Here is a 27,856-nt window from a genome sequence, read left to right as displayed (position 1 = left end):
CTATCAGCTCTGGGTCGAAAAGAGTGAGAAAGATCGCCATGAAGGGCAGGAGGGAAAAGTGTATAAAAGATACCAACACAAACTTTACCAATTTCAGAATTTCACTGCCCATAAGCCAGCCCTGCTTGTGATATTCATGCCATACCAGTGATCCTGATATGGAATTGCTGCCAATACCTTGTCTTGTTTTTGCCCAGCAGGGTTAGCCCACTTTGTTGGGAACTGGGGATGATGGAGAGGAAGGGTGTGGTTCCCCCTGGGGTGCCCATATCCCTCAGGGAAGAAAGGGATGGGGTTACCTTCTTGCAGAGGACCATCTGGTGGTCAAACAGGAAGAAGACCCGTTGCTGGTTGCGGCCGTAGGGCTGGTAGATCCACGCCATCTCCCCAGTGTAGATCAGCTCCGAGCTCCTGTCTAGGATGTCCTCGCCCTGGGAAGGACATGTGATAGTGAGAGGCAGCCAGGCAGGAGGGATGGCCCCTTCACTTGCCTGGAGGCACCTAGAGCTCGGCATAGGCTGGGACAGGAGGAGGACAGAAAGGGCCTGGTGAGGAAGAAAGGATGGAGGGAGGGACCTCTGGGAATCCCTGAAAGGCTCCATGAGCTATAAAGACCCATACTCTTGTTTACCCTGAGGCCAAATGAGTCCCACTACCCAGGACTGCTATAGTCCTTCTTTGCCAGTTGCTCTCTGGCCCTAGAGGCACCAGCTACCATGAGGTGTCTGTCTATCTGTCTCTCTCTCTCTTATTCTCCCTCTCTCTTTTTCTCTAAATCTCTCTTTCTGCCCCAATCTTTCATCCTAGTTCTAGACTTTTAGTCTCTTTCCTGTACCTGAAGAGTAAAGCCTGAGCAGGTGCTAGAAGTCTCTCTGTTTCCCAGACAAGTAAAACAAGACAGGGAAGGACAGGAAGGAGATTATGTTTGAAGGAGAGAAAGAGAATCCATTCACCCTCTTAAAATTGTTTTTCCTTCCTTTCTCAGTTCATTAAAATCTACTGATTAAACAGGAAATTTCATCACCTTGGTCTGTTATCCAGAAAGCCTGAATAACTTGCTTATATTTCTTGCTATGTAGAATCAGACACACACACCAAAAACACCTAACACCTAGCTAATTCTATTCTACAGAGTTTCCAAGGGCCTCTTATTTATGGGAACTCTGATATGTGGGGGTCTATGTCAGATGCCAAGCCAGACTTGGCCCTGTTATCGAGGAGCTTACATGTCAGCAAAGGAGTCTAATATAGATATGCTCAGAACTCATGGAATGCAAGGCAAACCATGGGGACAAAAAGAAGTGGTCCCCTGACTCAGGAGAATTAATACTTATTGAGCACCTACAGGGATCAGACATTGTGCTACATACTTTCACTCTGTCTCTTCTGAGCATCACAGTAGCCCTGGGAGGTAGATAGTCTTGCTGTCATCTTTATAGTCTGAAGTACAAAGAAGTCAAGTGATCAGCCACAGTCACCCAGCTAGTTAGCCAAAGATCCACAATCCAACCACAAGTCTGCAGCTCCAGAGAGTGTGCTCACTTTTGCCACTATGTTATACTGTCTCTAGGCCAAAACGTCACTGGAGAGTCAGTCCCTTCCTCTCTCTGGGTCTCAGTTTTCCAGCTGTTAAATGAGGTATGTGAGGATGATCTCTAAGGTCTTAGCCCTGATACTCTAATGCTAACGTCTCAGCCTTGTACTGAAAAGCTTCAAGTCAACTTTAGAGATGGGGGTTCCCACATCTCCCCAGAAACAATCAGAGGTAAACAGTCTAGGCAGGGCAGTGGCCCAAAGAGAAGGGTAGCAGGAAATTGTATTCTTGAGCATATCACTTTTTTTTCAGTCTAAGGGATGGAAAGAAAAAGGGGGGCTCAATGGAAATATTTTCTAATAATACAACCTAAAAAAGGACACAGGGAGGGGGAAGGGTAAGCTGGGATGAAGTGAGAGAGTGGCATGGACATATATACTCTACCAAATGACTCCAGACTATACCTCAGGGGTTCCCTGGAACTTTGGTAAACACTCCTCCTTGAGGGGCCCACATACTAGCACAGAACTTCTGGAGGCCCAGTGCTAGGAGAAGAATCCCTCAGAGTGTGGGGGTCATGCAAGGTTTTCCTGTTGGAGGGATGGGAAGCTGAACATGGTACCAGTCGGCCATGCCCCACCTTGAGGCAGGCCAGGAAGATGTACTATAGTCCATTTTGAATATGTATGAAGTGAAAGAACGCTATAAAAGGGGCCAATGCTATACAAAGATGGCCAGGATGACTTTTAAAGGCACAACTTGCTAAGCTGAGAATGATCAGACCAGGAGGACTACTCAGTGGCATCTGGTCTACACACTGCACCAGCTAGGAGCAACCCAATTCTATCAATTCTGTTTTAAGTACTTGCCATAAAATGCCACTTGGTGCCACTCTACCAAGAAAAAAAAAAAAAAAACTTGAAAAAATACACCTCTATGCTCACCAAGGTGATTGTTGTAAGTTAACTCATCTTCTCTGTTCCTCAGTTTCCTCATCTTTAAAATGATGATAATAACATTACCAACCTCATTTGGCTGTGGTAAGGATTATATAAGTTAACATATATAAAATGTTTACAAAAGTACACATCACACTGTAAGCTCCATATAATGATAGTTATTACCTTGATTATTACTGTGTACCCTAAATCCTGTGTCACATATTCCTATTAATACTCACAACCCAATAAGGGATGTAGTGTTATTTGTCCCCAAACCAGTGTCAGATAAATTGGAAGTAATATGCCGAAAGTGGCAGAATCCAGGAGAGAGTCGCTCAAAAGTACATGCTCTAAACCATCAAACCACAGCAAAATAATGATTCCTTAATGGAACAAGCAGCTGCCTTGGAAATTTCTAAGGTAAGAACCTCAAAGACTTCAGTTCTGGGCCCAGTGCTGCCGTCAACTCACTTCCTTCAGAAGTAGCTTAATCACAATCTGTTTCCTCATTAGACAATGGGGCTAATTCAAAGGTTCCTGTTTGGCTCAAATCACATGGCTGCTTGAGAACACGAAATAAGCTCATGTAAGGTAGAGGGACCTCTCAGAGTTTAGAGCAATCAGACTTTGCCCTCTCTGCCCCACTGCACTACACAGTTCTTTGCCTTGACCCCTCAAGTGCAATCTCTTCCCACCTCACACTCCTCCACATGCCTTCTGTTCTCTTCCATTCTTCCAGAATTTTGCTCACACTGTTTTCTCTGCCTGGAACATACTTGTCCTCACTGGGTAGTCAAGGCTACATCTCATTCATTTCAATATCCCAATGCCCAGCACCTCATTCTAATTATAGGCTGATTATCTGATGTGGGGTTGTGCCCTGAGCACATCAAGGGAGAGGACAAAGGAAATGCTACCCTTCTCAGAGTTTATATTCAATTCTGCCTGCTAGGAGGAAAGCAGGGAAATAACAAATCTATCCCTCCACATTTGATCTCCTGGTCCAAAGAGTGTGCCTCATCAAGCCATTTAGCTTTAAAAAGATGTTTTTGCTGCTGCCATCACGTTGGGCTTTTGTGTTTCCTCCAACTTCTTTGGATTCAAACGTCCAATGGTAAACTGGAACATGCTATTGAGTATTATACAACCAGGCTATGGGGGAAGGGTGCTATGAGGAGGAAATCACAACAACACACAATCAAGTTCTCAAATATGAGCTGCAAACTTGGGATCCTGGTAAAAATCTCCAGAAAGAAAAAAAAATATAAAAGAAGCTGTCAGGGTTACAGCTACATGTAAAAGAATGAAATTAGAACACTTCTTAACACCATACACAAAAGTAAACTCAAAATGGATTAAAGACCTAAATGTAAGGCCAGACACTATCAAACTCTTAGAGGAAAACAGGCAGAACACTCTATGACATAAATCACAGCAGGATCCTTTTTGAACCACCTCCTACAGAAATGGAAATAAAAACAAAAATAAACAAATGGGACCTAATGAAACTTAAAAGCTTTTGCACATCAAAGGATACCATAAACAAGACGAAAAGACAACCCTCAGAATGGAAGAAAATATTTGCAAAAGAAGCAACTGACAAATGATTAATCTCAAAAATTTACAAGCAGCTCATGCAGCTCAATATCAGAAAAACAAACAACCCAATCCAAAAAATGGGCATAAGACCTAAATAGACATTTCTCCAAAGAAGATATACAGATTGCCAACAAAAACATGAAAGAATACTCAACATCACTAATCATTACAGAAATGCAAATCAAAACTACAATAAGGTATCACCTCACACCAGTCAGAATGGCCATCATCAAAATATCTACAAACAATAAATGCTGGAAAGGGTGTGGAGAAAAGGGAACCCTCTTGCACTGTTGGTGGGAATGTAAATTGATATAAGTCACTATGGAGAACAGTATGCAGGTTCCTTATAAAACTAAAAATAGAACTACCATATGACACAGCAATCCCACTACTGGGCATATACCCTGAGAAAACCATAATTCCAAAAGAGTCATGTACCACAATGTTCATTGCAGCAATATTCACAATAGCCAAGACATGGAAGCAACCTAAGTGTCCATCGACAGATGAAGAATGGATGAAGATGTGGCACATATATACAATGCAATATTATTCAGCTATAAGAAGAAATGAAATTGAATTATTTGTAGTGAGGTGGATGGACCTAGAGTCTGTCATACAGAGTGAAGTAAGTCAGAAAGAGAAAAATTAATTCCATATGCTAACACATATATACAGAATCTAAAAAAAACCCAAAATGGTTCTGATGAACCTACGGGCAGGACAGGAATACAGAAGCAGATGTAGAGAATGGACTTGAGGACATAGGGAGGGGGAAGAGTAAGCTGGGACAAAGTGAGACAGTAGCACTAACATATATACACTACCAAACGTAAAATAGATAGCTAGTGGAAAGCAGCTGCATCGCACAGGGAGATCAACTCGGTGCTTTGTGACCACCTTGAAGGGAGGGGATAGAAAGGGCGGTGGGGAGGCAAAAGAGGGTGGGGATATGTGGATATACGTATTCATACAGCTGATTCACTTTGTTATACACAGAAACTAACACACCATTGTAAAGCAATTATACTCCAATAAATTTGTTTAAAAAAATCTTGCAAAAATAAAGAACAATTAAAGAATGGAAAAAAACAAAATAAGCTGTCAGGGATATGTTCCTTCCCCTTACCTTCAAGTGGATCTAATGCATGTGAAGGGTAGCAATGTGAGAGCATAACCAAACATCAGTATCAGAGAAATTAGAAATTTCCTAGAAACTGCAATTCGCGAGAACATGTTCTTCTTCCTGATGCTCCCCTAAGCTGATTGAAGGTACTTATTATTATTTAGAGGTATAGGCAATACTTTTACTCATCCACTGATTTTTTAGAAGCCCTAGGGGGTAGGGCAGAGCATGGGGGACTCCATGAACTCTAGTACACATAGGCTGGCAGGGAGCAAGGATGGAAAGTGGAGGTGGGCAAATAAATCCAAAATGTTCATTGAATAAGCTGAGGGCCGGTCACGTTGTGGATACAGTACAAGGTCTCCTGCTCTCTAGCAAAATGCTCTGATTTACTGAGCAGGCACCAATTTCCGGTGTGGTACTAACTCTCCACCCTCTTTCTTAATTCCTTTTCAAGGGAGAGTAAGTTGTGAAGGTTTCTTCTATGATTCTTGTTTTTTTTAAAATTAATTTATGTTTTTAAACATCTTTATTGTCCGAGCTGATCTCCCTGTGCTATGTGGCCGCTTCCCACTAGCAATCTACTTCATATTTGGTAGTGTATGTATGTAAATGCCACTCTTTCACTTCGTCCCAGCTTACCTGTCCCCCTCCCCGTGTCCTCAGTCCATTTTCTACATCTGCGTCTTTATTCCTGACCTGTCCCTAGGTTCGGCAGAACAACTTTTCTTCTTATGTTTGGTTTCCATACATATGTGCTAGCATACGGTATTTGTTTTTCTCTTTCTGAGTTACTTCACTCTGTATGACAGACTCTAGGTCCATCCACCTCACTACAAATAACTCAATTTCATTTCTTTTTATGGCTGAGTAATATTCCATTGTATATATGTACCACATCTTCTTTATCCATTCATCTGTTGATGGACACTTAGGTTGCTTCCATGTCCTGGCTATTGTAAATAGAGCTGCAATGAACATTGTGGTACATGACTCTTTTGGAATTATGGTTTTCTTAGGGTACATGCCCAGTTGTGGGATTGCAGTGTCATAAGGCAGTTCTCTTCTTAGTTTTTTAAGGAACTTCCATACTGTTATCCATAGTGGCTGTATCAATTTACATTCCCACAAACAGTGCAAGAGGGTTCCCTTTTCTCCACACCCTCTCCAGCATTTATTGTTTGTAGATTTTTTGATGATGGCCATTCTGACTGGTGTGATGTGATACCTCATTGTAGTTTTGATTTGCATTTCTGTAATGATTAGTGATGTTGAGCATTCTTTCATATGTTTGTTGGCAATCTGTATATCTTCTTTGCAGAAATGTCTATTTAGGTCTTCTGCCTATTCTTGGATAGGGTTGTTTGTCTTTTTGATGTTGAGCTGCATGTGCTGCTTGTAAATTTTGGAGGTTAATTCTTTGTCAGTTGCTTCATTTGCAAATATTTTCTCCCATTCTGAGGGTTGTCTTTTCCTCTTGTTTATGGTATCCTTTGATGTGCAAAAGCTTTTAAGTTTCACTAGGTCCCATTTGTTTATTTATTTTTTTATTTCCATTTCTGTAGGAGGTGGCTCAAAACAGATCTTGCTGTGATTTATGTCATAGAGTGTTCTGCCTATGTTTTCCTCTAAGAGTTTTATAGTGTCTGCTCTTATATTTAGGTCTTTAATCCATTTTGAGTTTATTTTTGTGTATGGTGTTAGGGAGTGCTGTAATTTCATTCTTTTACATGTAGCTGTCCAGTTTTCCCAGCACCACTACTGAAGAGGCTGTCTTTTCTCCACTGTATATTCCTGCCTCCTTTATCAAAAATAAGGTGACCATAGGTGCATGGGTTTACCTCTGGCTTTCTATCCTGTTCTATTGATCTATATTTCTGTTTCTGTGCCAGTACTGTGCTGTCTTGATTAGTGTACCTTTGTAGTATTGTCTGAAGTCAGGGAGCCTGATTCCTCCAGCTTCGTTTTTCTTTCTCAAGATTGCTTTGGCTATTCAGGGTCTTTTGTGTTTCCATACAAACTGAGGACTTTTTTGTCCTACTTCTGTGAAAAGTGCCACTGGTAGTTTCATAGGGATTGCATTGAATCTGTAGATTGCTTTGGGTAGTAGTCATTTTCACAATATTGATTCTTCCAATCCAAGAACATTGTATATCTCTCCAACTGTTTGTATCATCTTTAATTTCTTTCATCAGTGTCTTATAGTTTTCTGCATACATGTCTTCTGTCTCCTTAGGTAGGTTTATTCCCAGGTATTTATTATTTTTGGTACTATGGTAAGTGGGAGTGTTTCCTCAATTTATCTTTCAGATTTTTCATCAAAGTGTATAGGAATGCAAGAGATTTCTGTGCATTAATTTTGTATCCTGCTACTTTACCAAGTTCATTGATTAGCTCTAGTAGTTTTCTGGTAGCATGTTTAGTATGCTCTATGTACAGTATCATGTCATCTGCAAACAGTGACATTTTTACTTCTTTTCCGATTTGAATTCCTTTTATTTGTTTTTCTTCTGATTGCTGCGGCTAAAACTTCCAAAACTATGTTGAATAACAGTGGTGAGAGTGGAAAACTTTGTCTTGTTCCTGATCTTACAGGAAATGGTTTCAGTGTTTCACCATTGAGAACTATGTTGGCTGTGGGTTTGTCATATATGGCCTTTATTATGTTGAGGTAACTTCCCTATATGCCTACTTTCTGGAAGGCTTTTATCATAAATGGGTGTTGAATTTTGTGAAAAGTTTTTCTGCATCTATTGAGATGATCATATGGTTTTTCTCCTTCAAATTGTTAATACAGTTTATCACATTGATTGATTTGTATATATTGAAGAATCCTTGTATTCCTGGGATAATGCCCACTTGATCATGGTGTATGAACTTTTTAATGTGCTGTTGGATTCTGCTTGCTAGTATTTTGTTGAGAATTTTTGCATATATATTCATCAGTGATATTGGCCTGAATTTTTATTCTTTGTGACATCTTTGTCTGGTTTTGGTATCAGGGTGACTTTGGGAGTGTTCCTCCATCTTCTATACTTTGGAAGAATTTGACAAGGATAGGTTTTAGCTGTTCTCTAAATGTTTGATCGAATTTGCCTGTGAAGCCATCTGTTCCTGGGCTTTTGTTTGTTGGAAGATTTTTATTCACCATCTCAATTTTAGTGCTCGTGATTGGTCTGCTTATATTTTCAATTTCTTCCTGGTTCAGCCTGAGAAGGTTGCACTTGTCTAAGGAATTTTCCATATCTTCCTGGTTGTCCATTTTATTGGCATTTAGTGGCCTGCAGTAATCTCTCATGATCCTTTGCATTTCTGCAATGCCAGCTGTTACTTCTCCTTTTTCATTTGTAATTCTGTTGATTTGAGTCTTCTACCTTTTCTTCTTGATGAGTCTGGCTAATAGATTATCAATTTTGTTTATCTTCTGAAAGAACCAGCTTTTAGTTTTACTGATATTTGCTATCATTTCCTTCATTTCTTCTTCATTTATTTCTGACCTAATCTTTATGATTTCTTTACTTCTGCTATCTTTGGGTTATTTTTTTGTTTTTCTTTCTCTAATTGCTTTATGTGTAAGGTTAGGTTGTTTATTTGAGATGTTTCTTGTTTCTTGAGGCAGGATTGTATTGCTATAAACTTCCCTCTTAGAACTGCTTTTGCTGCATCCCAAGAGTTTTGGATCATTGTGTTTTCATTGTCATCTGTTTCTAGGTATTTTTTTGATACTGTCTTTGATTTCTTCAGTGATCTCTTGGTTATTTAGTAGTGTATTGTTTAGCCTCCATGTGTTTGTAGTTTTTATAGGTTTTTTTCCCTGTAATTGATATCTAATCTCATAGCATTGTGGTTGGAAAAGATACTTGATGCAATTTCAATTTTCTTAACTTATCGTGGGTTGATTTGTGACCCAAGATATGATCTATCCTGGAGAATGTTCCATGAGCTCTTGATAAGAAACTGTATTCTGTTGTTTTCCATTGGAATGTCCTATAAATATCAGTTACGTCCGTCTTGTTTAGAATATCATTTAAAGTTTGTGTTTCCCTATTAATTTTCATTTTGGATGATATGTCCGTTGGTGAAAGTGGGGTGTTAAAGCCCCCTACTATGATTGTGTTAATGTCCATTTCCGGTTTTATGGCTGTTAGCATTTGCCTTATGTATTGAGGTGCTCCTATGTTGGGTGCATCAATATTTACAGTTGTTATACCTTCTTTTTGGAATGATCCATTGATCATTATGTAGTGTCCTTCTTTGTCTCTTGTAATAGTCTTTATTTTAAAGTCTATTTTGTCTGATATGAGAATTACCACTCCAGCTTTCTTTTGATTTCCATTTACATGGAATATTTTTTTCCATCCCCTCACTTATTGTCTGTATGAGTCCCTAGGTCTGATGTGGGTCTCTTGTAGACAGCGTATATACGGGTCTTATTTTTGTATCCATTCAGCCAGTCTATGTCTTGTGTTTGGAACATTTAATGCATTTACATTTAAGGTAGTTATCGATATGTATGTTCCTAATAACATTTTCCTAATTGTTTGGGGTTCGTTATTGTATATTTTTCCCTTCTTCTGTGTTTCCTGCATAGAGAATTTCCTTCAGCATTTGTTGTAAATCCGGTTTGCTGGTTCTGAATTCTCTTAAGTTTTGCTTGTCTGTAAAGTTTTAAATTTCTCCTTCAAATCTGAGTGATATCCTTGCTGTGTAATCTTGGTTGTAGGTTTTTCCCTTTCATCACTTTAAATATGTCCTGCCACTCCCTGCTGGCTTGCAGAGTTTCTGCTGAAAGATCAGCTGTTAACTTTATGGGATTCCCTTGTATGTTATTTGTTGCTTTTGCCTTGCTGCTTTTAATATTTTTCCCTGTATTTAATTTTTGATAGTTTGATTAATATGTGTGTTGGCATGTTTTTCCTTGAATTTATCCTGTATTGGACTCTATGTGCTTCCTGGACTTGATTGACTATTTCCTTTCCAATATTAGGGAAGTTTTCAACTATAATCTCTTCAAAATTTTTCTTAGTCCTGTTCTTTTTCTCTTCTTCTTCTGTGACCCCTATAATTCGAATGTTGGTGCGGTAATGTTGTCCCAGAGGTCTCTGAGACTGTCCTCAGTTCTTTTCATTCTTTTTTCTTTATTCTGCTCTGCAGTAGTTATTTCCACTCTTTCACCTTCCACGTCATTTATCCATTCTTCTGCCTCAGTTATTCTGCTACTGATTCCTTCTAGAGAATTTTTTTATTTCGTTTATTGTGTTTCTCATCATTGTTTGCTCTTCAGTTCTTCTAGGTTCTTGTTAAACGTTTCTTGTATTTTCTTCATTCCTTTTCCAAGATTTTGGATCATCTTTACTATCATTATGATGAATTCTTTTTCAGGTAGGTTGCCTATTTCCTCTTCATTTGTTTGGTGTGGTGGGTTTTTACCTTGCTCCTTTGTCTGCTGTGTTTTTCCCTGTGTTTTCATTATGCTTAACTTACTGTGTTTGGGGTCTCCTTTTCACAGGCTGGAGGTTCGTAGTTCCCATTGTTTTTGTTGTCTGTGCCCAGTGGTTAAGGTTGGTTCAGTGGGTTGTTTCGGCTTCCTGGTAAGGGTCTGGTGCCTGTGTTCTGGTGGATGAGACTGGATCTTGTCTTTTGGTGGGTGAGACCATGTCCAGTGGTGGGTTTTGCGGTGTTTTGACATTTGCATGATATTAGGCAGCCTCTTTGCTATTGGGTGGAGTTGTGTTCCTGTCTTGCTAGTTTTTTGGCATAGCTTGTCCAGCACTGTAGCTTGCTGGTCATTGAGTGGAGCTGGGTCTTAGCATTGAGATGGAGATCTATGGGAGAGCTTTTGCTGTTTGATATTATGTGGTGCTAGGAGGTCTCTGGTGGACCAATGTCCTAAACTCAGCTCTCTCTACTCAGAGGTACAGGACTGATCATACACATACACACTCACAAAAGGAGAAAAAGAAAAAAATATAGATATATATATATAAAAAGAAGAGAGAAACCAAATCAATAAATGAATCTACCACTGATAATAAACTTTTAATACTAAACTAAGATAAACGTAAAACCAGACACAAATTAGATGTAGAAAGTGAACCCCAAGTTTGCAGTTGCTCCCAAAGTCCGGCACTTCAATTTCGGGCTGATTCGTTGTCTATTCAGGTATTCCATGTATTCAGGGTACATTAAGATGATTGTCGAGATTTAATCCACTGCTCCTGAGGCCGCTGGTAGAAATTTCCCTTTCTCTTCTTTGTTTGCACAGCTCCTGGGGTTCAGCTATGGATTTGGCCCTGCCTCTGCGTGTATGTCATCTGAGGGCATCTGTTCTTCACTCAGACAGGAAGGGGCTAAAGTAGCAGTTGATTAGAGGGCTCTGGCTCACTCAGCTCAGGCGGGTAGGGAGGGGTATGAAATGCAGGGCGAGTCTGCAGCGGCAGAGGCTGGTGTGACATTGCAACAGCCTGAAGAACGCCATGTTTTCTCCCGTGGATGTTGTCCCTGGATCACGGGACCCTAGCAGTGGTGGGCTGCACAGTCTCCTGGGAGGGATTGTGTGGATAGTGACTGGTGCTTGCACACAGGCTTCTTGGTGGCTGCATCAGCAGCCTTAGCATTTCATGCCCATCTCTGGTGTCCATGCTGATAGGCGTGGCTCGCACCCAGCTCTGGAGTTGGTTTAGGCAGTGCTCTGAACCGTCTCTCCTCGTGCACCCTGAAACAATGGTCTCTATCCTCTTAGGCAGTTCCAGACATTTTCCTGGACTCCCTCCTGGCTAGCTGTGCCGCACTAACCCCCTTCAGGCTGTGTTCATGCAGCCAACCCCAGTCCTCTCCCTGGGATCCGACCTCCGAATCCATAGCCTCAGCTCCCAGCCCCCACCCGCCCTGGCTGGTGAGCAGACAAGCCTCTCAGGCTGGTGCGTGCTGGTTGGCACTGATCCTCTGTGTGGGAATCTCTCCACTTTGCTCTCTGCACCCTTGCTGCTGTGCTCTCCTCCATGGCTCCAAAGCTTCCCCCGCCACACCCCGTCTCCACCAGTGAAGGGGTTTCCTAGTGTGTGAAAACTTTTCCTCCTTCACTCCTCCCTCCCAGAGGTGTCGGTCCCATCCCTATTCTTTTGTCTCTGTTTTTTTCTGTTTTCTTCTGCCCTACCCAGGTACATGGGGAATTTCTTTACTTTTGGGAAGTCTGAGGTCTTCTGCTAACATTCCGTAGGAGTTGTTTCACATGTAGATGTATTTCAGATGTATTTGTGGGGAGGAAGGTGATCTCCATGTCTTACTCCTCCGCCATCTTGAAGGTCTCCTGACTCTTCTTTTTCATTTGACAAATCAAACTGAAATTATTATGTAGATGCTTTTGATACCCGCCCTGTTTATTCAAATATGTGGAGGAGGCAAGTGAGTGGCAGAGAGAGCAAAGCACTGCTTCATTTTCTTGATTTGCAAGGCTTGTCCACAGCTGCACCCACCAAGCTGGCAGGACTTCTTTCTGAATGTCCAACTGCTCGGGTAGGTGGAACATAGAAAAAACCTATACCAGGGAATCAGTGAGGTTGAGCCACCCAAGCCAATAGCCAACCAGCCATGGGATGGACATATCCTATTGCTTTCTGTGGGAGGCTCCCCAGCACTCATCTACCTTTAGCCTTACCAGGAGTTGGACTTCCCCCCAAGGCAGTCTTACTCTCTTGCTTAGATATGGACACTTTACTGCAGAAACAAGTCCCTGCAATATCATAAAGGGAAGCAACTGGGCTGTAGGAAGCAGAAGGCTGGAAGAGTATGTGGTGCAGCAGTATAAAGAACACCCCCCAGGGAATCTGGAGACTAGATTCAAGTTTTAGTTTTGTCATTGACTTGCTGTTTGGCCTCAGTCAGAAATAGGCTTCTCAGACTTCCACCATCATTACAAGGTTTGCATGTGTGCATGTGTGTGTGTGCGCACACATGTGCATAAGCATGGCCAGAGATGTTCTTTGGGGAGTTCCCTAAGAGACCTACTGACTCTGACATTTTAGAAATATTTAAGACTAGATATGGCACACTTGATCGAAACTTTGGTCCTGGCCTCTGAAATGTACCCATCAGGCCTTGCTAAAGAAAATGCTTCATAGAGGGCAAACCTTCTGAAGCTGGTCAGTTGTACAGTGACCTCAGAGTCTGAAAAGTTAACCACAAGGAATTTTTCTTCTTACTAACTTAAATAAAGAAGCACTTTGTCAAGCAGGGTTGTGTGGGCTTGGATGAGATTAGAGGACCAGTCAATCATGCTAACAAAGGAGGCAGAAAGTAACTGCCTCCTATTCGAAAGACTTTCCTTTGTTTCCCAACCCCCAACTATAGACAAAAACAAATAAAATTCCTTCTGAGATGCTGAGTCTTTAAATCATATTTCAGTGCTTTCATGTTAGGTGTTAGTGAAGCTCCCTGAACAGGCCAAAGAATTTTAAGCTATTCTTGGTCTCCCATGGCCCCAGCTGCAGGGACTGGAGGCCAAGAGCCCATGGAGGAATTAGAAGGTCTTCCAGGTATTGGGAAGGGGAAAAATGTTTCAGGGAATAGAAAGACAACTGCTGCTGGGAACATCCTATTACAGAGAATCCCCACAGGGGTAGAGAAAAAGAGGCCTGCTAATCAGCCACAGTTTCAGAGTGCCTGAGAATTAGCGATCTTTCTAGAGGTCATTTGATCCAGCCCTCTGATCAGGAAACTATCCAAAGCAAACCAGACACAGGGGAAGGAGAATCCATGATTTCCTAATAAGTCTGCACCAGTGCTGTTTTCTTCTTATGAGCAAGAAGATCTCTTTATATAGATTCCTTCCTCTCCTTGCATCTCAAAGAATCACTGCTGTTTTCTACTCTTTATGGGGACATTATCCTTCAAATAAGACTCAAAAATATGCCAGCTGCTCAGAACTGTTGACATTTCCAGCCATGTACATTAAAGAGGAACAGAAGTAGCAGAATAAAGGAAAGATGACTTTTTCTGGACATTGGTTAAGTAACTGTAAGGCTGTTTCATTCCCTTGGAATGTGCTAAACTATATGAGAAGTTAGAGAGCTACTAGCTCTCAAATTACAAGAAATTATACCTGTGTGGAGGCCAGAGGAATGGGGAGCTGACTCAACTTCTACACTATGATCATGAAGCTTAAGATTGCCACCTCCTCCCTGGTAGCATGTCCTGCCTCTACTGTCTTGGTTATATTAGCTGTGGACTGTCAGATTTCATAACTTGGGTCTGAGAGATAAATGTGAAATGTCATTACTCCTGGTTCTCTTGATGGGCACAAGAGAGAAACAATAAATAGTGTACTTAACACACAGGTACCTGTGAGGCCTTAAAGTTCACAGCTCTTTTTTCTGTTTAACAGACACCTCAGGAACTTCAACAGAGCAGTGGCATAAGAGGCAAAAGCTCCATTTATTTGTTAGGCTGTGTATATCCTCTGAAAGTTAGCATCTCAGAAGACAATGCTTTAGTGAAGGCTTTCTGAGTTCAGAGAAGTCGTGGCCAATTCCAATAGAATGGAAGGCTCAGGGATTATTTTTATAAGCAGATAATTAAAAAACAGAATTTGGCCTGTCAGTTGGGCAGGGATGATGGTTGTGGCCTGAAGTGTGCAGGCTTGGATAGAACTAGTAGATATGTCAGGGTGAGGTGATCTCACGAAGAGGAAAAGAAGAAGTATGTTGGCTGGCCTGCATCAGAGAACCAACCTTGCACTCTGTGCCTGGGAGTGAATTATTACCTATTACTCCTTATCCAAGTGTTCATCTGGTGGTGATAAAATTCCAGGACTTGAAAGAGCTTTGAAAGGCTACTGAGTTAACCCAATTATTTCTTAGCAATACCCAAATAGATGAATCTTTCCTTTCCTAATGAAATATTGCAACCGAGATTTCTCCAACATTCTTAGAAAGCTATTCAAGTACACAACACCTTTTATTAGCAGGAAGTTTTGCCTTGGCTCTAATCTAAATCCTTTCTGATGCTCTTCAAATATAATTACTGTTTGCTCATCTTTGGCTAAGATGTGAGGTTCTGGCTAAGGTATTCAGACTCTCCAATGTCCCTGTTAGTAAGGGTCCTACCTCCCAGTCTAGGACAGAGGCCTGCCACTGGGCAATCTTGTCAATATTCTCCAAGCGCCGCTTGCGTTCATTGATCTGCTGAGTCACATTTCTCATGACAGCCAGAGCAGCTGCCACATACCTGTAGTCACTGTGAAGACACAAAATTACAAGTTGGATGAGTCAATGTGCCATTGAACCAATGTGCTGGGTGCCAACACTAACATCCATTCTCCTCTTCCTACTTAGCAAGAGAGCCCTGATTTTAGATAGAATTCATGCCACATGGTACAAAAGACTACATTTTCTATCCTTCTTTACAGTAAGAGGTGACTTATACGATCAAGTTCTGTCCAGTGATATGTAAATAGAAATGTTGGGTAGAACTTTTGAAAAACTACCTTTAAGGAAAACAGCATGCCCTTCTTTGGTCCTTACTTAAACCTGACGCTTAAGAATATTTAGATGTGATGGCTGAAGTTCTAGCAACCATCTTAGAACATAAGGACAAGGCCCATACTCCTAAGGATAGGATAAGAGAAAACTGGAAGGAGTCTCTGATAATCATGGAGACAGCAAGGCAGCCATAAACTGCCTACCTGCAGGCGTTTTCTCTATGAAAGAGAAACAGACTCATCTTTGCTATGCCATTATTTTTGTACCTATCTGATACAACCAGCCAAGGATGAGGAAGGGAGCCTCACACATGGCATGGTCCAGAGAACTTTACCATCTGTTCTAGCACCTATTTCTAGGGAACTCTGCCCAAAGTCACTGTAAAATAACATCCAAACCTTTCCTCCTATACAATATAGAGATTGGATGTAGCATTGTGGTTAAGAACAGAGACTGGAGCCAGACTCCTTGAACACAAACCCTAGTTTAGTCACTGACTAGTGGTGTGGCCTTTGACAATCTCATTCTCAGTCTCAGTGACTCAGTTTCCTCATCTGTAAAATGGGGAGAATTACAGTAGAATTTGCTGAAGTTTTAATAATCCATGAAAACTGTTTTACTCTTGGCTCACAGCAAATGTCTGCAGTATTATTAATACAAAACAAACATTTCTCTAGTATAGACATTATATGGGTTGTCTCTCAAAACCTCTAACTCCAGAAGTACAATCCTAGGCCCCATTTTCCTGGGACTTTGGATGGCCCACTTGTTGAAGGTTATACCATCCTGCCCAGTTTTCTCTGTTTGTCTGATCTAATTTCCAGTCAAATGGCTCCTGTGAAAAGAAGATTGAAAGTTAGATCCCAGACATTTGGTGGAATAATAAGTTGGGAAGGCAGGAGGATGAGTTACAGTTCAGTCTTAACAAACTTTTCCTTAGAGAAGCTGAACATGCTTTGTGGTCACTAACCTGCTCACTGTCCCTGCACCAATTTGAAAGAAGAGAAGAGAAAAAGAAGAGCAGGGCAACTGTCTTTTTCTTCCCTAATACATTGAGGTGTGGGGTGGTGGACCAGTCATAGGAACAGAAGAAAGGGAGTTCTAACTGCTAGGGCAGATGAGACACAGCACCTCCTCTTAGCTGGCCTCCCTGGCTCCAGTCTGTTCTCTGCACACCTGCCAGACCATAGTCTTCAAACGTTACTACATTTTATCACCTACAGTGACAGGATACTCACTACAAATCCTAACCAGTCTATTCTGTCTCAAGACAACTCTGTTAACACACACACACACACACACACACACACACACACACACACACACACACACACACACACACACACACACACACACACACACACACACACACACACACACACACACACACACACACACACACACACACACACACACACACACACACACACACACACACACACACACACACACACACACACACACACACACACACACACACACACACACACACACACACACACACACACACACACACACACACACACACACACACACACACACACACACACCCACACACACACACACACACACCAAACCCTCTTTATCCTGAGCCTTAATGAATGTTAGCTGTTACCAGTTTTTCTTGTGGATCTCACTTCTGACTCATACTGAACTTATGATCAACCAGTACTTCTTAAATTTCTTTAAAATATGCTGTCTAGAAGCTGTATGTCTCTCAGTCTGTCCTTGAATTGTTGATTTCTTAGACCAAACTACAGAATATTACATTTGTTTCTGTTACATTTCATTCTTTTACAGTTACTTGCTCCAACCCGTGGGGGAGTTATTGTGCTCTGTAAAACTGTCAAAGTTTTTCCCTGGCAAGACTATCTGAGCTTGCCATTTAGAAGCAAGGTAGGGTAATGACAGAAGGGGTGGTTGCAGTGCAGAAGTTGCTGACGTAAATAAGCACCCCTGTTCTTTAGGTCCTTTTTCTGTCTCCCATGCTATTCCTCCCTGATTTGAGAGCATCAGGAAAATGCCTTAAGCCACTTTCTAGGAGGTAAAGCATAGAGTTACACTGTCAAATATGGTAGCCACTAGCCACATTTAATTAGAATTAAATAAAATTTTAAAATTTAGTTCTTTAGTTGCATCAGCTACATTTCTCAGTACTCAATAGCCATATGTGGCCAGTGTCTACTATATTAAACCACAGAGATATGGAACATTTACATCACTGTACAAAGTCCTATTGGACAGTGCTGGCATGAGAATGCTTATTACCTCTGCCTGACCCCTTGTACTACTTAGCCATGAATTTATCACTGCCACTGTGCCATACTGTCAGTCAACCTTTGCCACTTTTAGCTGGCTGCCTTTCTCACGATGGTTAGAGGGGGGTATGTCACCATCTCTAACCTTCCCCACTAGCTTTAGGAGTGGGTGAGAGAAAAAAGTAAATAGCTGTGGTCTAGCCTGAACCCTGCTCAGAGCCCTCAGGCTTCCAGATGAGGTCTGAGCCCAGCACCCTAGTGAGGAGACTGACTGAACCAAGATTGTCTTGTTCCAGGCAGGTCAGCTAACCCCCTTCTCGTAGTCTTTCTTCTTAGCAGCTTAAGCAAGGTTGGGTCGGGGGCTGGGGACATGTCACCCTTCTGTAAACAATGGTAGTATTATTCTCCATTTACCACTCTCTATCCACCTAATCTTCTCCCTCAGGGACTACTCTGCCTGCTTGCATTTCAGACCTACCTATCTGAACACCTACCGACCTAAGTCTTCAACCTGGCAGTAGCCTCTAATTGCCTTCAAACCCAAGCTACTTTGGCATGCATCACAGGAGCTATCACCTTGATATAGCTTTCTGAGGCCTGTAAGAAGGAGTGGCCCATGGCCTGGGGATAGTGCTAGGCCCAATGGGTCACCCCAAATGAGGACAGGGATTGATGTAGCCTGCGACTACCTGAGCCATTCTCTCAGCACCCCTGAGCCTAGGGGTGGAAGGAGAGGGAACCAGAGACCCAGAGGGTAAGAAGGCCTTGATGCAGGGGTTCCACTCACAAGGTGAAGGTGCACAGGAATGGGAAATCCCAGGGACATATGCTATCTTGTTGGCTCCCACTAAACCCAAAAGGCCCTGATGTTGCTTTGGTCTAAAAGACAAACATAATTTTTGGCTGTGCTTTAAAATTGGTCCTTGGGGGGCTCTTAAAAACATTTATGTAAATACATAATTTACCTAGTTAATATCATCAGTCCACAAGTATAATTTTTAGAGCAGACACTCAGGAGTAGGTGGGAGATGAGCTGTGATATAAAAACATTTGAGAATCACTCTTTAAATATACTGGTTTAAAAAATATATATATATACTGGTTTTAAAACCACTGGTCTGGAAGCAGTTCCACTGAGATTTAGGTGCAATAGTGGCTGCTTCTGGTCACTTAGCACCTTGAAGTATTCCTGTGGAGGTCATTTAGATTCATTACAACATGGGATGGCAGAACTAGAAAAGGCCTTCCAGACTGGCTAGTACAATGGCTCACAAATCTTCCTTGGCATGAAAATCACCTGGAGCGTTCTTTAAAAAGTTAGGTTCCCAGACCACTGTCCATACTTTGTGTCCCTGCTTTGCCACAGACTTGCTCTTTGTCATTTTCCCTTTCTGGGACTCAGTCTGTCTAGCCATAGAATGAATAAGTCTGACTAGAAGAACTTCCTCTAAGGCCCTTTCCATTTTAGGTGCCATAGATGTTTTCCATTTTTATTTTTAAAATATTAAGATATTTTAGTTGGGGTTCTTTAATATCCTATTAGCTCTCACAAGTTTTCTCCTTAGAAAACTTGGGACTCAGTTTTGGCAATGGGCTGTATTAAATCTTTTAAGTGAGATTTAGTCACCTCCAAATTTCATGTCTAATTAGTACTCCCACTATTCCCCAGCTAGTAAACAGACTCAGGGAGAAGGGAACAGAGTCCTCCTTTGCAAGGTCCTTCTATACCTGCCTCGCTCACAGCCAACAGAGCAAGGAAGGCAGAGTTACCACTGGTGATGTTACTCATACAATGGGAGAGTCCACTGCTACTACATTTGGTTTCAAATCTGAAATCTGTCCAGGGCTTCAGACCACTGAAGCACATAACCCATGATATGCTAAAGAACAACATCAACTTAAAAATGAACCTAGGGATTGGCCTAGAAGCTTGACATAAAAAAAAAAACAAAAAACTGACACATACCGATGGCCTTATGCAACTAGGTCTGGAAGTCAGATCCAAGGAAACCAGGCAGTGGAGCCAAATGAAAGTACGAAGCAGGCCTGATGAGAAGCAAGCAGAAACTAAGGGAAATTTGGCAAAGGCCTTCTTTATTCTTATAGTGATCAATCAGGAAGAGAGCTGAGAGGTGGGGCAATAAACCTAAGGTCACGGATTTAATACCAATTAAAAGCAGGCTATAAATAGGCTGGGGGCTCTAGGTCATGAAGCAAAGCACGTGAAAAAATAGGGGATGGTTCACTGTAGACCATTCCCACTGTTGGAGATGACTCCCAGCATATACCTTACTAATAGAGGGTTAGGAGTGTCATTTCCATTCAGAGAAAGATAAGCTCCTTCGTCCTTTTTGGGTTGGTTTTCTTGAAAATACTGAAAAACTTTGAGAAAACTTCAGGGGAAGTCTCAAGTCTATTTTCCCCCAGTCATGCTGTGTGTCTAAGGGGAAGGTACAGTTGGGATGAGGCAGAGGAGGGTGTAAAAGACTAAAGAAGACCAGGGGTGTAGCCTTTCAGAAGAAATCTAAGGTCAGGTCAGTACAAGTAGGGCAGTCTGTTACCAGGATATTTGACTCTATTGAGCAGAGTAGAATAAACAGTTGATTCACTTGGCTGAACTCAGGACTAAGGACCAGGCTATAAGCTCCCTGAAGGTAGTGTCTAAGTGGTACAATAACGATGAACACTGATTTTGTGTGTATATTGATTTATAAGTTTATAAGCAACTGATAAGCATTGTCTCACTTTATATACACAACAGTCTTCAGAGGTAAGCAAGAATATGTCATCATCCCATTGTGTATGTAAGCTAACAGAAATTCAGAAAAGACAAGAGGACATACATTCTCAATAAGGATTAACATGTAGAGGAGGCTCTCTCCTTCACTCCTGCCTCCCTCAATCCCTTACCTATGGTCCTGGGCGGTATACTTGAGGAGCTCAGCCAACTGTAAGGGATACTTGCAGATCTTCTGCACTGGCGTCAAAAGGAAACCATCAATAGCAATGTCAATCATCTGCTGCAAGAGGCGACAGGCCTCAAAAAAGTGCTGGTAGCGGCTGTCCTTCATCAGTTTGGAGAGCTCCATACAGGCGTCCAGGTGGTTGTTACAGTACTCAGAGTATATCCAGAATCCATCTTGCTGTGAGCAGAGGAAAGATAGAGAGAAAGGGAAAGGCTACTGAGAACTCCAAAAGAAGTTCTGGAGAAATGGGAAAACAGACCCTCTACTTATGTAGAAATATAAAAATGATAATGTCAATCTTTCCTACATTGATTCATAATTTAATAATAAAGAAATTATTTGGGAATTAGACAACCTGTAAAAATTCATATATAAAAATAAATAAAAGAGACCTTCAAGATGGTGGAGGAGTGAGACATGGAGATCACCTTCCTCCACACAAATACATCAAAAATACATCTACATGTGAAACAACTCCTACAGAACACCTACTGAATGCTGGCAGAAGAGCTCAGACTTCCCAAAATGCAAAAAATTCCCCATGTTCTTGGGCAGGGCAAAAGAAAAAAGAAAAAACAGAGACAAAAGAATAGGGATGGGACCTCCACCACTGGGAGGGAGCTGTGAACGAGGAAAAGTTTGCACATACTAGGAAGCCCCTTCACTGGTGGGAACAGGTGGGGGAAAAGCTTCAGAGCCATGGAGGAGAGTGCAGAAACAGGGGTGCAGAAGGGAAAGTGGAGAGATTCCCGCACAGAGGATCAGTGCCAACCAGCGCTCACCAGCCGAAGATGCTTGTCTGCTCACTCATCGTGGGGGGTGGGAGCTGAGAGCTGAGGTTCAGGCTTCGGAGGTCAGACCTCAGGGAAAGGACTGGGGTTGGCTGTGTGAAGACAGCCTGAAGTGGACTAGTGTACCACAGCTAGCCAGGAGGAAGTCTGGGAAAATGTCTGGATCAGATGGAGAGGCAAGAGACCACTGTTTTGGGGTGTGCGAGGAGAGGGGATTCCTGCTCCTTGTGCTCACAGAGGGCAGAGCACCACCTAAATGAGTTCCAGAGACAGGAGTGAGCTGCAGCTATCAGACTGGACCACAGAGATGGGCATGGACCGTTAACATTGCCGCCACTGCCACCAAGAATCCTTCGTGTAAGTGCAGGTCACTACCCACACTTCCGTGGAAACCTGTGCAGCAAACCATGGCCAGGGTCCCATGATCCAGGGACAACTTCCCTGGTAGAACACATGGTGCACCACAGGCTGTTGCAATGTCATGTCAGCCTCTGGTGCTGCAGGCTCACCCCACATTCTAATTCTGACTACCATACTTTTCCCTCTCCCTGGCTGGAGTGAGCAACAGAGCCCTAATCAGCTGCTGCTTGAACCCACTCCTGTCTGGGTGGGGAACGGACACCTGAGGGTGGCCTACATGCAGAGGCAGGGCCAAAACCAAAGCTGAATCCCAGGAGCTGTGTGAACAAAGAATAGAAAGGGAAATTTCTCCATGCATCCTCAGGAGCAGTGGATTATATCCCCACAATCAACTTGATAAAACCCTGCATCTATGGAGTAGCTGAATAGACAACAAATGTTCCCAAAATTGAGGTGGTAGACTTTGGGAGAAACTGTAGACTTGGGGTTTGCTTTCTAAGTCTGATTTGTTTTTGGTTTTATGTTTCTCTTAGCTTAGTTTTAAGTGCTTGTTATCACTGGTGGATTTGTTTATTGGTTTGGTTGTTACCTTCCTTTATTTTAAATTTTTAAAATATTTTTATTTTTAATTTTTCCCCCTTTTTCTCTTTTTGTGAATGCATGTGTGTATGCATATTTGTATGATTTGGTCTCTTTAGGTTTGATATCATTTGTCCTAGGGTTCTGTCTGGTAGTTTTGTTTTGTTTTCTTTTTCTGCTCTTGTTGTTTTTTTGTTTTTTGTCTGTTTTTTATGTGTGTGTGTGTGTGCATGCACACATGGGTACGTTTCTTTGTCTGATTTTGTCTGTTTAGTTTTGTTTTTACCATTTGGTTTGGGGTTCTATCTGTTCGTTCTTTTTTTTTCCTTCCTTTACTTCCAAGCTGTGTGGCTGGCACGATTTTGGTGCTCCAGCCGGATGACGGGCATGAGCCTCTGAGGTGGGAGAGCCAAGTCCAGGATATTGGACCACCAGAGACCTCCCAGCCCCATGTAATATCAATAAGCAATAGCTCTCCCAGAGACTTCATCAACACTAAGACCCATTCCACCCAATGGCCAGCAAGCTCTGGTGCTGGATGCCCCACAGCAAACAACTTGCAAGACAGGAACAAAAACCCACCAATTAGCAGAGAGGCTGCCTAAAGTCATGCTAAGTTGACAGACACCACAAAACACCACAACAGATGTGGCCCTGCACACCAGAGAAACAAGATCCATCTCCACCAACCAGAACAAATGCACCAGTCCCATCCACCAGGAAGCCTACATAAGCAAATAAACCAATCTCACCCACTGGGGGCAAAAGAAAAATAATGGGAACTACAAAGCTGAGGAAAAGGAGAGCCAAAACACACTAAGTTAAACAAAATGAGAAGACAGAGAAATATGAAGCAGATGAAGGAGCAAGGCAAAAACCCAGCAGAACAAACAAATGAAGAGGAAATAGGCAGTCTACCTGAAAAACAGTTAAGAGTAATGATAGTAAAGATGATCCAAAATCTCAGAAATAGAATAGAGAAAATACAAGAAGTGTTTAACAAGGACCTAGAAGAACTCAAGAGCAAACAAACAGTGGTGAAGAACACAAAAAAAAGAAAGGAAAAATACTCTAGAAGGAATCAATAGCAGAATAACTGAGGCAGAAGAATGGATAAGTGAGCTGGAAGATAGAATACTGCAAATACCTGTGGCAGAGCAGAATAAAGAAAAAAGAATGAATAGACACTTCTGGGGCAACATTAAATGCAACAAAATTCAAATTATAGGGGTCCCAGAAGAAGAACACAAAAGGAAAGTGTCTGAGAAAATATCTAAAGAGACTATAGTCGAAAACTTCCCTAACATGGGAAAGGAAATAGTCAATCAAGTCCTGGAAGAGCAGAGAGTCCCATACAGGATAAATCCAAGAAACATGGCAAGACACATATTACGGAAACAATCAAAAATTAAATACAAACCAAAAATATTAAAAGCAGCAAGGGATAAGCAAAAAATAACATACAAGGGAATCCCCATAAGCTTAACAGCTGATCTTTCAGCAGAAATTCTGCAAGCCAGAAGGGAGTGGCAGGACATATTAAAAGTGATGAAAGGGAAAAACCTACAACCAAGATTATTCTACCCAGCAAGGATCTCATTCAGATTTGACGGCAAAATTAAAACTTTTACAGACTAGCAAAACTTAAGAGAATTCAGCACAATCAAACCAGCTTTACAAAAAATGCTAAAGCAACTTCTCTAGGCAGGAAACACAAGAGAAGGAAAAGACTTACAAAAAATAATTAAGAAAGTGGTAATAGGAACATATATATCAATAATTACCTTAAATGTAAGTGGATTAAATTCTCCAACCAAAGGACACAGAATGGCTGAATGGATACAAGAACAAGACGTGTGTAAATGCTGTCTACAAGCAACCCACTTCAGACCTAGGGACACATACAGACTGAAAGTGATGGGATGGAAAAAGATATTCTATGCAAATAGAAATCAAAGGAAATCTGGCATACCAATACTCATAACAGACAAAATAGACTTTAAAATAAAGACTATTACAAGAGACAAAAAGGACACTACATACTGATCAAGGGATCAATCCAAGAGAAGATATAACAAGTGTAAATATTTATGCACCCAACATAGGAGCACCTCAATAAATAAGGCAAATGCTAACAGCCATAAAAGGGGAAACTGAAAGTAACAATCATACTGGGGACTTTAACACCCCACTTTCACAAATGGACAGATAATCCAAACTGAAAATAAATAAGGAAACACAAGCTTTAAATGATACACTTAACAAGATGGAATTAATTGATATTTATAGAACATTCCACCCCAAAACAACAGAATACACTTTCTTTTCAAGTGCTCATGGAACATTCTCCAGGATAGATCATATCTTGGGACACAAATCAAGCCTTGGTAAATTTCAGAAAATTGAAATCGTATCAAGTATCTTTTCCAACCACAGTGCTATGAGACTAGATATCAATTACAGTGAAAACACTGTAAAAAATACAAACACAGGAAGGCTAAACAATACACTACTAAATAATCAAGAGATCACAGAAGAAATCAAAGAGGAAATCAAAAAATACCTAGAAACAAATGACAATGAAAACACATTGACCCAAAACCGATGGGATGCCACAAAAGCAGTTTTAAAGAGGGAAGTTTACAGCAATACAATCTTAACTCAAGAAAAAAGAAAATCTCAAATAAACAACCTAACTTTACACCTAAAGCAATGAGAGAAAGGAGAACAACAAAAAAAAACATTAGCAGAAGGAAAGAAATAATATAGATCACATGAGAAATAAATGAAAAGGAAATGAAGGAAACTACTGTTTCAATATATGCAAGTCAATCAATGTGATACACCATATTAACAAGTTAAAGGATAAAAATCAAATATCAATAAAACTAAAAGCTGATTCTTTGAGAAGGTAAAATTGACATACCAGTAGCCAGACTCATCAAGAAAAAAAGAAAGGACAAGACTCAAAGCAACCAAATTAGAAATGAAAAAGAAGTAACAACTGACACTGTGGAAATAAAAGGGATCATGAGATACTACTACAAGCAACTATATGCAAATAAAATACACAGCCAGGAAGAAATGGTAAAATTCTTAGAAAAGTACAAGCTTCCAAGACTGAACTAGGAAGAAATAAAAAAAACATGAAGAGACAAATCACAAGCACTATAATTGAAATTGTGATTAAAAATCTTCCAACAAACAAAAGCATAGGGCCAAAAGGCTTCACAGGTGAATTCTATCAAATGCTTAGAGAAGAGTTAACACATATTCTTCTCAAACTCTCCCAAAATATAGCAGAGGGAGGAACACTCCCACACTCATTCAATAGGGCACCATCACTCTGACACCAAAAACAGACAAAGATGTCACAAAAAAAGAAAACTACAGGCCAATATCACTGATCAACATAGATGCAAAAATCCACCATAAAATACTAGCAAACAGAATCCAACAGCACATTGAAAGGATCATACACCATGATCAAGTAGGGTTTAACCCTGGAATGCATGGATTCTTCAATATATGCAAATGAAACAATGTTATACACCATATTAACAAATTGAAGAATAAAAACCATGTGATAATTTCAGTAGATGTAGAAAAGGCTTTTGACAAATATCAACACCAATTTATGATAAAAGTTCTCCAGAAAGTAAGCATAGAGGGAACATACCTCAACATAATAAAGCCATATATGACAAACCCACAGCCAACATCGTTCTCAATGGTGAAAAACTGAAACCATTTCTTCTAAGATCTGGAAGAAGACAAGGTTGCCCACTCTCACCACTATTCAACATAGGTTTGGAAGTTTTACGCATGGCAATCAGAGAAGAGAAAGAAATAAAAGGAATCCAAAATGGAAAAGAAGACAGTCACTGTTTGCAGATACCATGATACTATACATAGAGCATCCTAAAGATGCTACTAGAAAACTACTAGAGCTAATCAATGAATTTGGTAAAGTGGCGTGATACAAAATTAATGCCCAGAAGTCTCTTGCATTCCTATACACTATGATGAAAAAATTGAAAGAGAAATTGAGGAAACACTCCCATTTTCCATTGCAACAAAAAGAATAAAACACCTAGGAATAAACCTACCTAAGGAGACAAAATACCTGTATGCAGAAAACTATAAGACACTGATAAAAGAAATTAAAGATGATACAAACAGATGGAGAGATATACCATGTTCTTAGATTGGAAGAATCCACATTATGAAAATGACTGTACAACCCAAAGCAATCTACAGATTCAATGCAATCCTTAAACTACCAATGGCATTTTTCACAGAAGTAGAACAAAAACAATTCTCAATTTGAATGGAAACACAAAAGACCCTGAATAGCCAAAGGAATCTTGAGAAAGAAAAATGGAGCTGGAGGAATCAGGCTCTCCTACTTCAGACTATACTACAAAGCTATAGTAATCAAGACAGTATAGTACTGGCACAAAAACAGAAATATAGATCAATAGAACAGGATAGAAAGCCAGAGATAAACCCATGCAACTATGGTCACCTTATTTTTGATAAAGAAGGCAAGAATATACAGTGCAGAAAAGATAGCCCCTTCAGTAAGTGTTGCTGGGAAAATTGGACAGCTACATGTAAAAGAATGAAATTAGAGCACTCCCCAACACCAGACACAACAATAAACTCAAAATGTATTAAAGACCTATATGTAAGGCCATAAATACCATATGCTAACACATATATTTGGAATCTAAAAAGAAAAGGGTCATGAAGAACATAGGTGCAGAACGGGAATAAAGATGCAGACCTACTAGAGAATGGACTAGAGGATACAGGTATCACTATCAAACTCTTAGAGGAAAACATAGGCAGAACACTCTATGACACAAATCACAGCAAGATCCTTTTTGACCCATCTCCTAGAGAAATGTAAATAACAACAAAAATAAAGAAATGGGGCCTAATGAAATATAGAAGCTTTTGCACAGCAAAGGAAAACATAAACAAGACGAAAAGACATCCCTCAGAATGGGAGAAAATATTTGCAAATGAAGCAACTGACAAAGGATTAATCTCCAAAATTTACAAGCAGCTCATGCAGCTCAATATCAAAGAAACAAAAAACCCAATCCCAAAATGGGCAGACGAGCTAAATAGACATTTCTCCAAAGAAGATATACAGATTGCTAACAAACACATGAAAGAATGCTCAACATCACTAATCATCACAGAAATGCAA

At 40.9% G+C, this 27,856-nt stretch overlaps 1 protein-coding gene across 3 annotated transcripts in view; it reads right to left on the bottom strand.

Moving 5' to 3' along the window:
- ARHGEF9 (Cdc42 guanine nucleotide exchange factor 9) overlaps positions 1 to 27,856 on the bottom strand; it is a 353,894-nt gene that overhangs the window by 50,280 nt on the left and 275,758 nt on the right. For 2 of the 3 annotated variants that reach the window (XM_024757237.1, XM_024757239.1), the window contains 3 exons: positions 20,850 to 21,082; positions 15,307 to 15,436; positions 300 to 431 (listed from right to left, as the gene is read on the bottom strand). In XM_024757237.1, the coding sequence (XP_024613005.1) occupies positions 300 to 431; positions 15,307 to 15,436; positions 20,850 to 21,082 (495 nt within the window). The remainder of the gene's footprint in view (positions 1 to 299; positions 432 to 15,306; positions 15,437 to 20,849; positions 21,083 to 27,856) is intronic. The other variant, XM_024757240.1, reaches the window with a different exon arrangement.

Source organism: Neophocaena asiaeorientalis, unplaced genomic scaffold (assembly GCF_003031525.2).
Source record: "Neophocaena asiaeorientalis asiaeorientalis breed wild unplaced genomic scaffold, Neophocaena_asiaeorientalis_V1.1 scaffold360, whole genome shotgun sequence".
Lineage (NCBI taxonomy): Eukaryota > Metazoa > Chordata > Mammalia > Artiodactyla > Phocoenidae > Neophocaena > Neophocaena asiaeorientalis.
Note: the sequence above shows the minus strand (reverse complement) of the source record. Positions and strands in the feature narration are given on the sequence as shown.